Source organism: Mobula hypostoma, chromosome 2 (genome assembly GCF_963921235.1).
Source record: "Mobula hypostoma chromosome 2, sMobHyp1.1, whole genome shotgun sequence".
Classification (NCBI taxonomy): domain Eukaryota; kingdom Metazoa; phylum Chordata; class Chondrichthyes; order Myliobatiformes; family Myliobatidae; genus Mobula; species Mobula hypostoma.
In genome coordinates this window covers 114,264,018-114,277,814 of record NC_086098.1, presented here as the reverse complement: position 1 = coordinate 114,277,814, position 13,797 = coordinate 114,264,018, and the positions used below count along the sequence as shown (strand labels likewise).

At 44.6% G+C, this 13,797-nt stretch overlaps 1 protein-coding gene across 2 annotated transcripts in view; it reads left to right on the top strand.

Annotated features, from left to right (window-relative positions):
- map3k5 (mitogen-activated protein kinase kinase kinase 5) overlaps positions 1–13,797 on the top strand; it is a 189,857-nt gene that overhangs the window by 77,426 nt on the left and 98,634 nt on the right. For both annotated transcript variants that reach the window (XM_063040440.1, XM_063040439.1), the window contains exons 7-8: positions 3–173; positions 7,000–7,112. In XM_063040440.1, the coding sequence (XP_062896510.1) occupies positions 3–173; positions 7,000–7,112 (284 nt within the window). The remainder of the gene's footprint in view (positions 1–2; positions 174–6,999; positions 7,113–13,797) is intronic.

Below are 13,797 nucleotides of genomic sequence, written 5' to 3'. Positions count from 1 at the left end.
AGGAGAAATCTTTCAGGAGACCGGCAAAGTGCCATTGCTATATTACTGCCAATGGTGCAATCAGAGGAGCAAGTTCCGTCTGACATCTATTGCCTCTTAGGAAGGATCTACAAAGACATGTTTCTGGATTCTGGCTTTCAAGATACCGAAAGCCGAGACAACGGTGCTTACTGGTTAGTATTCACACCACGTTATAGACTCCACAGATGTACCATATTTGAACCCAGTTTGTGCAAAGTAGATACAATAACATCACAGTTAATTTTGTTTTGCTCCAAATAAAGATGGCAGACAGAACCACGTTTGCTTTAGGGTGTGAAAGAGGAAGGGAGACAAGAACCAGGGATGGGCTTGAAACTCTATGGTGCAGCATGAAGTGTATGTGTACCACAGCACAGAAGGTTTTTGGAAAACTGAATGTAATTGGGCGTGTGCTGCTTCCTCAGTGAACTTCACGTTATTGCTCAATACTCCATGTACCTGACGAGTTACTGCAAGGAGGCCTCTGGACACGCACAGTGGCCCCCAACAGCACGTAATGTCACTCAAGTGGCGGCATCCCTTCACAACAAATGTGACATCTACCTCAGGGATATCAGAAGACCCAGAAATCACAGAAAATCTACAACACAGAAGGCCATTTTTCATATTAGCGGAAAGAAAACTTAGACCCACCTCAGCATGGGGTCCGGGTCCCTGCAACTCACAGCTCTTAATGTTCTCTTCCAAGTACTGGTCATGAGTTCAGGACTCCTGTGGTATCTGGGCTGAAATCCCTTTTCCTCATCACCCTACTAATCCCGATCTCAGTGGTTTTTGAGCATTGGCTAAGTTGTGACAGGATATGGAGCTTGCAAATGGCTTGTGGTATGTACTCTTAAGTTAAGAACTTGCATTTTGCTGAGAGTCTCCCTTGGAGCCCCATACCCCCACAAGCTTTATTGTCCTTAATTTCTCACCAAATACTTCATCCGGTCCCTATCCCAGCCCTATTCAGACCTCGCTGCACTGACCTGCCCCCCCCATGCCCCACTTTGCAGAGTACCATCTATCACCTGCCCGTCTCCCTGTTTTGCTCCACTGGCCTCACACCACCTGGGGTCTCACACACCACAGTGACAGGCCCCAACACAAAGCATGCAATGGCTTATTTTGCATCATTCATTCAGCTAGATTTTCCCTGCCACAAAAGAAGTTTGAAGTCATGCTTTCTAAGTCATTCTGAGCAAAAGAATTGTGCTTCTGTCTTATAGTCATTGAGTAAACTCAGCAGGTGAATTTGGCTTGTCATTTTTGCACCTATATGATCAGCCGGTTTTGTCACACCAGATGCAGGGGTACAAGAATAAATAACAAAATTGTCCATTGGTGTATAATCATTGGAGTGTTAATGCAGCTTTGACATTAAGCATAATTAGCTTCAGCATTCCTGTAATTTCAGCTGGGAAAAATACAAATAATCAAAAGTGGAAATCTGAATCAGATTTATTATCAGTGGATGTATGTTGTGAAATGTGTTGCTTTCCAGCAGCACTACAGTTTATTACATAAGCATTACTGTAGGTTACAAGAAAAAATATAAAGGTGAATATACAGTGGAAAAGGAGAGCAGAAGAGCCGGGTGGTGTTCATGGCTGATGGACCAGTCATAAATTTGATGGTGGAGGGAAAAAGCTGTTTCTAAAACATTGAGCGTGGGTCTTCCGGTTCCTGGACTGCCTCCCTGACGGGAGTAATGAGGAGAGCCTGTTTGGTGAGGGTTCCTAATAATGGATGCCACCTTCTTGAAGTACTATCTTTTGAAGATGTCCTGGGTGGTGGCGAGCTAGTGCCCATGATGGAGCTGAGCCACTGCCCACTATCCTCTGTCCGTCATATATTAATATACGTTATGATCTCCACGCAAGGCAGATGTACTATTGACGTATTTGGGACTGGAGCTACGAGTGGAGCTCTGTATCAATGCCGTTGCTTTGTATTTAATATTACAGTAATATTTGAGAAAGATTGTAAATGTATTTGATTAAGTGTTATTTGTTTAAATAAATCTTTATGGGTTATATGCAAAAATACGTGAATGGCGCTACCACGTCATACATACACACCTCACTTAAAGTAAAAACAAAGTTAGACTTGCATTCCAGACTCCCTTGTTTTTCCCTCAATTAGTTTTATGTTTTGGAGTTACAAAACATAACAGTGGCAATGAAGTATTTTTAAAATTAACCCAAGATGACTACCTACCTGTTGAAGTTCAAGTTTAAAAAAAACAGCACGGCATGTGCTTCTTCGGAAAAGGAGACAGACATGGCCAAGTTATAATAAAAGGCAGAAAATGGAAGAATTCACAGGTTCATGAACAGTGAATACCGGGTGATAATCGTAAATTTAATAAAAGCAGAAATGGCTGCTACATTGTTCAGTTGCACAAGAGGTAACTGGTTTTGTATACTGAACAGATTGAGCAGTATTTTAAAGCAAATGGAATAGCTGATGAGAAGCAGGTGCCAGTTTTGCTGAGTGCTTTGGGTTTAAAGGCACACAGTTTGTTTAGATATTTGACTGCTCCAACCAAACCAGCCAAAATGAGCTTTGCTAATGTCATGAAAGTAATGCAGGAACATTTATAACAGAAGCCTTGTTGATTGCAGAATGCTTTAGGTTTCATAAGTGGAATCAAAAGGAAGGGGAGTCCATTTCAACGTATGTGACTCAATTGAAGAAGTTGTCTGAGTATTGTCAGTTCAGTCATGAGCATATTGATGCACTGAGAGATCATTTAGTTTGTGGAATCTTACAAGAAAGCCTTCAAAAATAACCCCTAACTGAAGAACAACTTACATTTAAAAGAGAAATTGAAATAGCTGTATCAATGGAAACAGCAGAAACACAACTGAGATGCAGTGTGGAATGAAAGAGAGCATGGACAAAATAGCAGTGTCTGAACAGAAACCTGTCTGGCTGAACAAACTGTGTTACTGTTGGCAGGGTCTCACATACACCAGACCAATGCAAATTTAAAGGCAAAGCTTGCAGAAAGTGCAACAAAGTAGGACGCATACAAAGAGTATGTTGGGCAGACAAAAATAAACAGACTGCACAGGGAAGAGAAGAAGATATAAAGTCAAGTTGCAGTTTCAAAAAGAACACTAATTGCATGCTGTTGATGGAAGAACCTGGTAATGATGAGAGTGACACAGCAGGACTGAGTGGCCTTCAGATTTATATTGTGAAAACTAACAGGAGACAAGCAGTATGGTTTACACCAGAAATGAATAGCAAATTAACTAAAATGGAATTGGACACTGGCTTGGCTGTTCCAGTCGTTCCACAAAATGAGTTTGAACAGCATTTCAAAGATACTGAACTGAAACCTGCAGATACCCGACTAAGAACTTATACTGGAGAAAAGATAACTCGTGAAATACAACAACTAGGAAGCCACATTGAGCTTGTATGTGGTAAAAACAGGAGGGCCAGCTCATGGAGTCATGAGTGGCAGAGACAACTACAGCTTGATTGGAGATGCAGCAGCCATCTGCATGCCACATCAGCTGCAGTAGAGTCAACCAAAAATAAATTAAATGCATTGGATGATGCCACAGCAGTGTTCAAGAATGGCACTGGAAAACCCAAGCATATCAAGGGTAAAATAGTATTAAGTGAAAATGCCACACCCAAGTTTTGCAAAGTCTGTCCAGTTCCTTATGCCATCTGTGATAAAGTAGCCAGTGAGCTAGATCGAATAGAGACTGAAGGAGTTATTTTCGAGGTTGTGTGGAGCCCATGGGCAATGCCAGTGGTCCCAGTAATCAAGAAGAATGAGGCTGTCAGGATCTGTGGTGATTTTAAGGTCACCATCAACCCAGTACTGAAATCAGATCAATATCCTCTGTCCAGAATAGAGGGATATCTTTGCAAATGTTTCTGGAGGAAAACACTTCAGCAAAGTGGACTTAGTGGCAGCCTACCTCCAGATGAAGGTAGAAGAAGAGTCCAAAGTGTTTCTCACCATAAACACGCACAAAGGGCTTTATCACTATAATAGGCTTATTTTGGAGTAGCATCTGCACCTGCACTCTGGTTCAAAGCTATGGACCAGGTGTTGCATGGCTGCCCAGGGACTCAAGAGTTATCTGGATTGACATCATTATTACCAGTAAGGATGACAAGGAATTTCTCCAAAATCTCAAGACATGTTAAAAAGATGAGAAGATTATGGGCTCAGAGCACCATGCAACAAGTGTGAATTATTTAAACTGGGCATCACTAACTGTGGTCACACCACTGATGCACAAGATTACACAAGTGTGCTGAGAAAATTCAAGCAGCGGTGGATGTCCCAAGGCCAAGGGCTGTGTCACAGTTGTGGTCCTTTTCAGGATTTGTCAATTGCTACAAGAAGTTCCTGCCGAACCTGGCTACTGAGCTCCACTTCTTGACCTCATCACTACAGATCGGGAAGAAATGGCAATGGACAAAGCAGGGTGAGGTGGCTTTCCAAAAGGTAAAGGAAATGGTGACATCAGACTCTGTACTCACACTTCATGATCCGTGTTGTCCGGTGAAGCTTGCCATGCACTGTTTGGGATGATAACATGTCCAGAAGAAAGGCAATCACTTCCTACAGAGTCAACTCCTACAACCACCATAGAGGAGGCCCCCAAACCTGAGATTGTTTCACAGTCACCCTGTTTGTCAGGAAAGATGTTATCCCACACGTGTAAGAAATCCTCCACAGTGATTACATCTTTAGGCCTAAATGGGACAATTTAAAATTTACTATGCTGTGCATGTCTATGCAGTAGTTGTATTATATATTATACTGTGTACAGTTGAGATGCATTTGACATTGTTGGAGTTTATAGCTAAGCAGGGCGGAATGCTGTGTATTTAATATTTCAGTAATATTTGAATAATGTCAATATATTATTTGATTAAACCTTGTTCGTTTAAATACTACGTGTAAAATAAATGAATTGCATATGTCACGCTACCATGTCATGCGTATGAACCTCACTTGAAATAAAAATGAAGTTAGACTCTCATTTGGGACTCCCTTGCTTTTCTCCCATTTAATTTTGTTTCGGAGTTGCTATCCCAATTTTATTGATACTGTATTGGAGTAGAGGGGAACGTTGAAAGTGTTGACTCTGGTTACTATTTCTGCTTGTTATTCAGCAACAATATTTTTCTTTTCATTGTTAGACAGAAAGCCAGCAGACTCTTTGGATCATTTGTGAAAATTAACAAGGAGATGCATGCATTTGAAAATGAATAGCTGCTGTGATTCTGTCCTATTTCTTGTGCTAAACAAAGTTCACCCTATGAGTGCAGCTGTAGAATAATATCCAAACAAAAGTATTAAATGATCTGAACTACTTAACTTTGCTTTTTATTTGTAAAAAGATTTTTGAATTAGTGGCAATGATACCCATGGATTGAAAAACACCAGTATTTGATGTTTAGAAGGATAAGCATATCCTTATAAAGCTGTCATTACCCTATTTGTTCCCATTTGCACTGGAAGTATCCATTGAATGGCTAAATGTCAGTCGTTATACTTTGGCAAAATGTGGGGACTTGATGGATTGGGTGGGTGGGCAAAGCCTGTGCTCATAATTCCCATTTAGTTCCGGGTGTTTATTAATACTCCATTGGGAGCTGACATGCTAATGTGCTCATAATTCCCATTTAGTTCCGGGTGTTTATTAATACTCCATCGGGAGCTGACATGCTAATGTGCTCATAATTCCCATTTAGTTCTGGGTGTTTATTAATACTCCATCGGGAGCTGACATGCTAATGTGCTCACTGAAATTCCCATTTAGTTCTGGGTGTTTATTAATACTCCATCGGGAGCTGACATGCTAATGTGCTCATAATTCCCATTTAGTTCTGGGTGTTTATTAATACTCCATCGGGAGCTGACATGCTAATGTGCTCACTGAAATTCCCATTTAGTTCTGGGTGTTTATTAATACTCCATTGGGAGCTGACATGCTAATGTGCTCACTGAAATTCCCATTTAGTTCCGGGTGTTTATTAATACTCCATCGGGAGCTGACATGCTAATGTGCTCACTGAAATTCCCATTTAGTTCCGGGTGTTTATTAATACTCCATCGGGAGCTGACATGCTAATGTGCTCACTGAAATTCCCATTTAGTTCCGGGTGTTTATTAATACTCCATTGGGAGCTGACATGCTAATGTGCTCATAATTCCCATTTAGTTCCGGGTGTTTATTAATACTCCATCGGGAGCTGACATGCTAATGTGCTCATAATTCCCATTTAGTTCCGGGTGTTTATTAATACTCCATTGGGAGCTGACATGCTAATGTGCTCACTGAAATTCCCATTTAGTTCCGGGTGTTTATTAATACTCCATCGGGAGCTGACATGCTAATGTGCTCACTGAATTTCCCATTTAGTTCCGGGTGTTTATTAATACTCCATTGGGAGCTGACATGCTAATATGCTCACTGAATTTCCCATTTAGTTCCGGGTGTTTATTAATACTCCATTGGGAGCTGACATGCTAATGTGCTCACTGAAATTCCCATTTAGTTCCGGGTGTTTATTAATACTCCATCGGGAGCTGACATGCTAATGTGCTCACTGAATTTCCCATTTAGTTCCGGGTGTTTATTAATACTCCATTGGGAGCTGACATGCTAATGTGCTCACTGAATTTAGAGGATTTTGCATACACTCAAAATCTATTGAGGAAGTTTATCCCCAGTTGGGTATACTCTGTCTTTGAAATGATAGATGTCAGTTGCAAGCATGTTTAGCATCACTGATAAAGAGATAAATTTGTAGACAACTGAAATTCTCTTTGAAGCCTAAACAAATTTGGAGTGAATAGTTCTTGACCAGATATTTATAACACTTTGCAAGTTGTGTACAGTCATTGATTAACTAAATTCTGTGAGATTTATTCAAAAGTTGTCATGCAGTATGAAGCTTTTTTTAACCTTGGAACATCTGTTTAAGGTACGGAAAGGCTTTTGAATCAGAGCCAACAATACACTCTGGGATAAATTTAGCTGTACTTCTTCTCGCAGCAGGACATCAGTTTGACACATCGTTTGAGCTACACAAAACAGGTAATTGGATTTACCTTCTGGATATATACATTTTAATAAGCTATTTTAGATACACTGCATTTAGCTATGATTCAATGTTGAAAATGTTAGTTCTCATTGGTTCTTGTTTTCTTTTGAAAGGATATTATCTTGATTAAAATCTCCACATTTGTAACCACATTTCTTTATCAAAGTTATAGTAGTACTGAGTGGTGTATCACTTCAGCTGGAGATGAAGCTGGATGCTTGCATTGAAGAGTTCAGAAGAGCTCAAAAATAGCTACTTAGTTTATCAAACCTATTAGAGCATGGAGAGAAGGCTGGATTTTCAGTCCCAACGTAATTGCTGTTGTACGCACTTAATGCAAATTGTGAGACATCCAGTGTGTTTGTGGTTGGGATTGAAGAGTTCTTAATCAGATTTCTTGATGAGCGTAGATGAGAAATGCCAAAGCCACCAACAGAGTCGTTGAGTGACACGGCAAAGAACCAGCCCCTCCAGATTGCTGTCTTTGTCAATCATTGAGCACCCCTTTATTCTTTTCTTATACTTTTTACGGGACACTCACAACCATGCCAGCTTCCAAGGTTTAAATGCTCTAACTCTCTGGAATACGGATGGCTGGTGCAGCCTTCTTAAGGGCTTAGAACGTTCCTGTTAATTGATAATCATGTTTTGGGCACTGAGAATTAAGTATTTAAGAAACACATCAGCATAAGTTTAGTGCTCAGTCGTAAGCCTACCAGTGATTTTTGTCTTAGCATTGTGCTCAGTTTCTCAATCCCATTTGAGACCGTGTATCAATCCCAGCCCGAATACTCCAGCATTTGGGTCCAAGCCATCCTCGACAAAGACTCTTGTCACAGTACAATCGAGCCAACATGGACCCAGCGAGTTATCTAAGTCTGTTGTCCATTGTGACCAGCCACAGCGAAGGTATTTCTAGATGGAGCTCGGAGATTCACGACCTCCAGGTAGCCATTGGTCAGAAGGAAGCCTGAGCTGCTTGGGACAACCAGTCGGTCCCAGCACATCTTCTGACCTTGGGGAGATTCGATGGTACCCAGGGCCCTTGCAGGAGAGTGGTCTTCATTATCCCTCTCCTGACTGGAAGAGCCCCGGCCCGGTCCACTGCACATTGGAAACACAGGCCACAGTTCTGCGTGGACTCGGAGGAGTTCTGGCTGCCATGAGGAAGGTGTTTCATCACCCTGCTGAAGCCAGCTGAGCCTCAGACCGCCTGATGAAGGTTCAACAGGGTGGGGGGGGTGGGGAGTGGGGACAGTCAGTGGCCGACAATGCGATCCAATTTTTGACCTTGCCCCAGGAGAGGAGTTGGAACGGAGAGGCCTTGGCCACGCTATACCACCATGGACTTCAAGATAAACTGAAGGAGGCCCTCACTTTGAGAGAGTCAGCAGGGAACTTAGAGGTTCTCATCGACCAGTCCATCCGTCTCAATAATTGTCTGGCTGAGTGTACGTGGGACTACAGCACGAGGTCGAGGAGGCTAGCCCGAGCCCAGATCCAACGCATCATTGTCCCACTCCCCAACCTCGGACCATGACCAGCCCGTCGCCTGCTCAAAGTCCACGTGAACCCATGCAGATCGGTTGCACTAGACTTTCCGCCAAGGAGAGGCCCCGGCACTGGAGTCAAGGTCACTGCATTTACTGTGGGGAAGCAGGTCACCAGTGGGCTGAAGGTCCGAGGTTGCAGTCACCTGGGGAACTGCTGAGACTGTCCAATGTCAGGAGGACTGTGACAGTAGCAGCCAATATACCCAACCCCACGGATCTGGTTCTGTGTTGAAGGCAGGGTTTACCTGGGCTAAGTAAAGGCTTTTGTGGACTCTGGGGCAGCGGGTAATTTTCTGGACAGAGGAATCGCGCACTGGTTTGACATTCAGTTGCAAGAATTGAGTCAGTCCTTACCTGCAACTGACTTGGATGGTTGCCCGCAAGGTTCTGGGCAGATCCAGCAACAGACTGTGGAATTGCAGTTGTGGAGAGGGGATCATGTGGAAGACATTAGCTTCTACATTATTGACTCTCCATTCATACCCTGATCCTCAGGAACTCTTGGTTGTCCCAGCATAACCCACCCAGGGACTGGAGAGAGGGGAGAATCATTGCTTGGTCCAGTTATTGTCAGAGGCTTTGTTTTCAGCAAGGTGTTCCAACACCCAGATGCTCTAGTGACCAATGACCTGTAAAGAGGCACCTGAGGCCTTCTGGAGACCTAGTCTAGTCCTCAAGAATGGGCAAACTGGTTCTGGCCAACAGGATAGTGCGAGTCCTGACACAGACTGGTCGGAGTCCCACAGGAGCAAGAAACAGGTAGTTTCTAGGTCAGGAGAAGACCAAGGAGATCCCCGAGCAGTCTGGGAGACTTGCCATTAAGCTGAAGGGAGCCAGCTGCCAGGTGTCAAGGAAGGGAAAGACTCCTTGAAGCCTGTTCTTGGAGATGCAAGAACCCTCTGAAAGGCCTCACTGCTGTTGCTCGTGGATACAGACAGGGAGTCGGACTCTGATTTGGCCACAGCTGCCACAGATGAATTTTCTGACCTCAGGGAGAGGATTCTGAAGGCCATCGAATCACCCCATCACCAAAGAAGTATCAGGAGTCAGTCGAAATCCCCTCTGTTTACAAGGACAGAGGAGGCTTTCAGCAAGGAAAAGGCACTGACTCTCTCACTGCAGCAACCCCACGACTGTGCCGTAGACTTTCTGTCCAGTACTTATCCACCACAGGGTCAATTGTACGCGCTCTCGGGCTCAGAGAGAAGCACCATGGAGGAGTATATAAAGGAAGTTCTTGCCACAGGCTTCATTCGGGCCTGCACCTCACTCACCAGCACAGGTTTCTTCTTTGTACAAAAGAAAGATGGGAGCCTATGGCCATGTATTGATTACAGGGGGTTAAAACATCTAAGAATTGCTACTTCCTTCCTTCCTCTTGTGAACCTGGCTTTCGAGTTGCTCCAAGGGGTGAGGGTACTCACAAAATGAGACCTCTGGAGTGCCTATGTTCTGGTCTGTATCAGGGAGGGCGATGAGTGGAAGACAGCATTCAATACACCAACGGGGAACTACGAGTACCAGGTAATAATCTTTGGCCTTGTGAAAACCCCAGCTATTTTCTAAGCCTTTATAAGCACTGTGCTCCAGGATACTCTCCATAAGTGTGCCTTTGTCTACTTGGATGATACCCTAATCTTCTCAAAGTCAATGGAGGAGCACATCACTCATGTCAGGGACATTTTAAAGAGGCTACTAGACCAAGGACTTTAACTCGTTGGAGAAGTCCAAGTTTCATGTGACAATTGTTTTGTTTTTGGGCTTCATCATCTCCAATAATAATCTTGAGATGGACCCTGGCAGTCAGACACTGGCCACCGCCATCCAGTATCAAACAGGTCCAATAATTCCTGGGGTTTGCTCACTTCTACCAGAAGTTCATCAGGAACTTCAGCTTGGTGGCAGCTCCACTGCCAGCCCTAATTAAGAAATCCATGGGCCGTTTTGTCCGGACTGCTGGAGTGGAGGCTGCTTTTGCAGAGCTTGAACAGTGGCTACAGCTCCCAACTTGGTTTCTCCTAACCCGGACCTTCCCTTCATTGTGGAGGTGGGCACCTCACAGTTCAGAGTAGATGCCTACTCAGCGATCACCTTCGGACAGTAAACCGCGTTCTACTTCAGCCAGCTATCCCTGGCAGAGAGGAACTATGACACCTGGAATCAGGAGCTTCTTGTAGTTAAGTTAGCTTTGGAGGAATGGCGTCACTGGCTGGAGGGGGCCAAGAACACTTTTGTTTTTTGGACTGACCACAAGAACCTGGCTTATATTCAGGAGGCCGAGACACTGAATTCTACGCAGGCCAGGCGGTCTTTGTTTTTTAACTGGTTTACTTTCATCCTGACTTATCGACCAGGGTCTAAGAACCAGAAACCAGATGTCCTGTCCCGCCAGTTCGACGAACCAGAACAAGAGGAGCAGCCTACCACCGTTGTGCCCCAAGCCAGGGTGGTAGTCCCAATACATTGGGGAATCGATGCTCTTGTTCTCAAGGCCCAATCGCTAGGGGGGATTCCTGAGAATGGTCCTCCAAGTCGGCTGTTCTTCTTTAGTTCCTTGTGGTCCCAGGTACTGCAATGGGGACATTCGTCAAGAATGACCGCACACCCAGGGTTGCCAGGACCGTCGAGTTGATCAAGAGGAGTTATTGGTGGCCTGGAATGACAAGAGAAGTTTGGCAGTACGTGCAAGTGTGCAAGGTGTGCGCCCGGAACAAGGACCCTTGTACCTGACCTCAAGGGCTCCTCCAACCCTTACCCATTCTGAAAAGACCTTGGGCACCCATCTCCATGGGCTATGTCAAGGGTCTGCAGCCATTCAAGGGGAAGTCAGTCATCACGGTGGATGTCGATTGGTTCAAAAGCCTGTAAGTTCATTGCCTTGGAGAAGCTACCTTCTGCGGTGGAGTCAGCTAAGATTGTCCTGGACCAGATCTTCAGGGGCCATGGATTCCCAGTGGACATTGTCTCAGATCGTGGTCCACAATTCTCATCACATTTCCAAAGGATTTCTGTGAACTGATAGGGGCAACAGCAAGTCTTTCGTTAGGGTTTCGCCCACAGTCCAACAGCCTGTCGGAGTGGACCAATCAAGATTCAGAACTGATCCTGAGATACCTGGCCTCAGAAAGACCTGAAGAGTGGTGTGTCCATTTGAAGTAGGCAGAGATCGCCTACAACACCTCACAGCACTCGCACATGGGATGCCACCATTTGGGTGCCAGTCTGGTTATCCTCCACCTTGCTTTCCGGAACAAGAAGCCGAGGGGTCCCTGCGGCAGAAGATCTTGTCCAACACTGCAAGAAGAAATGGATGAGGGCAAGAAAGAATTTGCTGGCCTCTACCCGGAGAGCAGAGACAAGACAATCTGAAGGAGAGGTCTGGGACCCGCATTTCAGCCCGGACAACAGATGTGGTTGTCCTCTCATTATTTGCCTCTTTGAGAATAGTCTAGAAAGTTTGTGCCCAAGTTCATTGGTCCTTTTAAGTTCCTGAGGAAAGTAAACCTGGTGGCTTACACCTTGCGGCTCCCCAAGACCAGAAGGATCAACCCCACCTTGCACATCTCTAAATTAAAACCTGTCTGCACCAGTCCCTTAGCCCAGCCACCATCAGCTCCACCGCCACACAGGTTTATCGAGGGGGATCAGGTGTTCATGGTGAAAAGACTTCTGGACGCGTGTACCGTTCAAAATGTTCAGCAATACCTAGTAGACTGGGAGGGATTCAGACCGGAGGAAAGGTGGCGGGTGCTTGAAAGAGACATCGTGGATCCGACTCTCATCTACGATTACCATCACCAACTCTCCAAGCAACCAGGGCCATCAGGAATCGGCTGTAGGGGAAGGGGTCCTGCTACGAGACGCTCTCAACCACGCCAGCTTCTGAGATTTAAATGTTCTAACTCTCCAGAGTACGGATAGCTGGCGAGGCCTCTTTAAGGGCGTAATTGATAATCATGTTTTGGGTGCCAAGAATTGAGTACTTAAGGAACACCTGACCATAGTCTCAGTGCTCAATCATAAGTCTACCAGTGATTTCGTCTAGCGTTTGTTTTGTACTCAGTTTCTGGATCCCATTTGAGACTGTGTCTCGATCCCAGCCTCAGATACTCCAGCATCTGGGTCTAAGGCATCCTTGTCAAGGACTCTTGTCACAATAATAATCCCATGTTTTTCTCCCATTGTCCCTTCAAGTCTGCCCCATCAAGTCTGCCCCATCCTACCACTCATCTACACACTGGGGTCAAATTGAAGCAGCCAATTAGCTGGTTAATGCCAATAGGTTAGGGAGCAAATGGAGCAGCTGGGGGAATCCCACCTGGTCACAGGAAACTCCACAAAGACAGCAAAGGAGGTCAGGATTATACCCTTGGCACTGAAGCTGTGAGACAACAGCTCCACAAGCAGTGCCACTGTTTGATTTTGTGCTTTGTTCACCCAAGACCTGAAATTCCCAGAGCTTGTCTGACACAGGATATGCTGTAGTTCTTCTGTCCAATTGTTGGAGAGCCCGCTGCCTCTACACAGTTCCCGTAGATAGTATTATTGTGTAATCATTGGTGTGGGGACAGGGGTCATGTGTTGAGATGTACCCATCCTGGTGTGGAACTTTGTAATTTAAATGGGTGGAGCTCCAGCTTGAAGAAAAAGTCCAAATTATTTTCCTCTCAATTAGTTGTGAACTGAGAGTATCAGGGAATATTGAGTAGAATGCCCGAGCTGTGGAACTACTGGGACACACAAACATATACTTTCCTCCATATCCCCTCCACCAATCCTGCAGAGAGGCATTTCAATAACACGTGACATATAATTACTTAGACTCAACGAAATATGAGTGTCAACAGAATTCAAAATGTATCTGCTGTACTAAAAATAAGCATTCTCAACCACAACCCCGGAAACAGGAGCTTATGGAGACTGACAGATTTTTGTGTTTGCTTTAGAATCAGCAGAGAATATTACTCAGTTTGTGCCACAGCTGAGCATGCAAACATGTGTGTTTTACATAAGCTGAGGGAGGATGAAAGGACAATTAGCTTAGACAGGGATGAACAAAATCACTAATTGTGGAGCAAAACAGGCCACTTTCACCCTGTTGGACTTTAGTTTCCATTGAAAACAA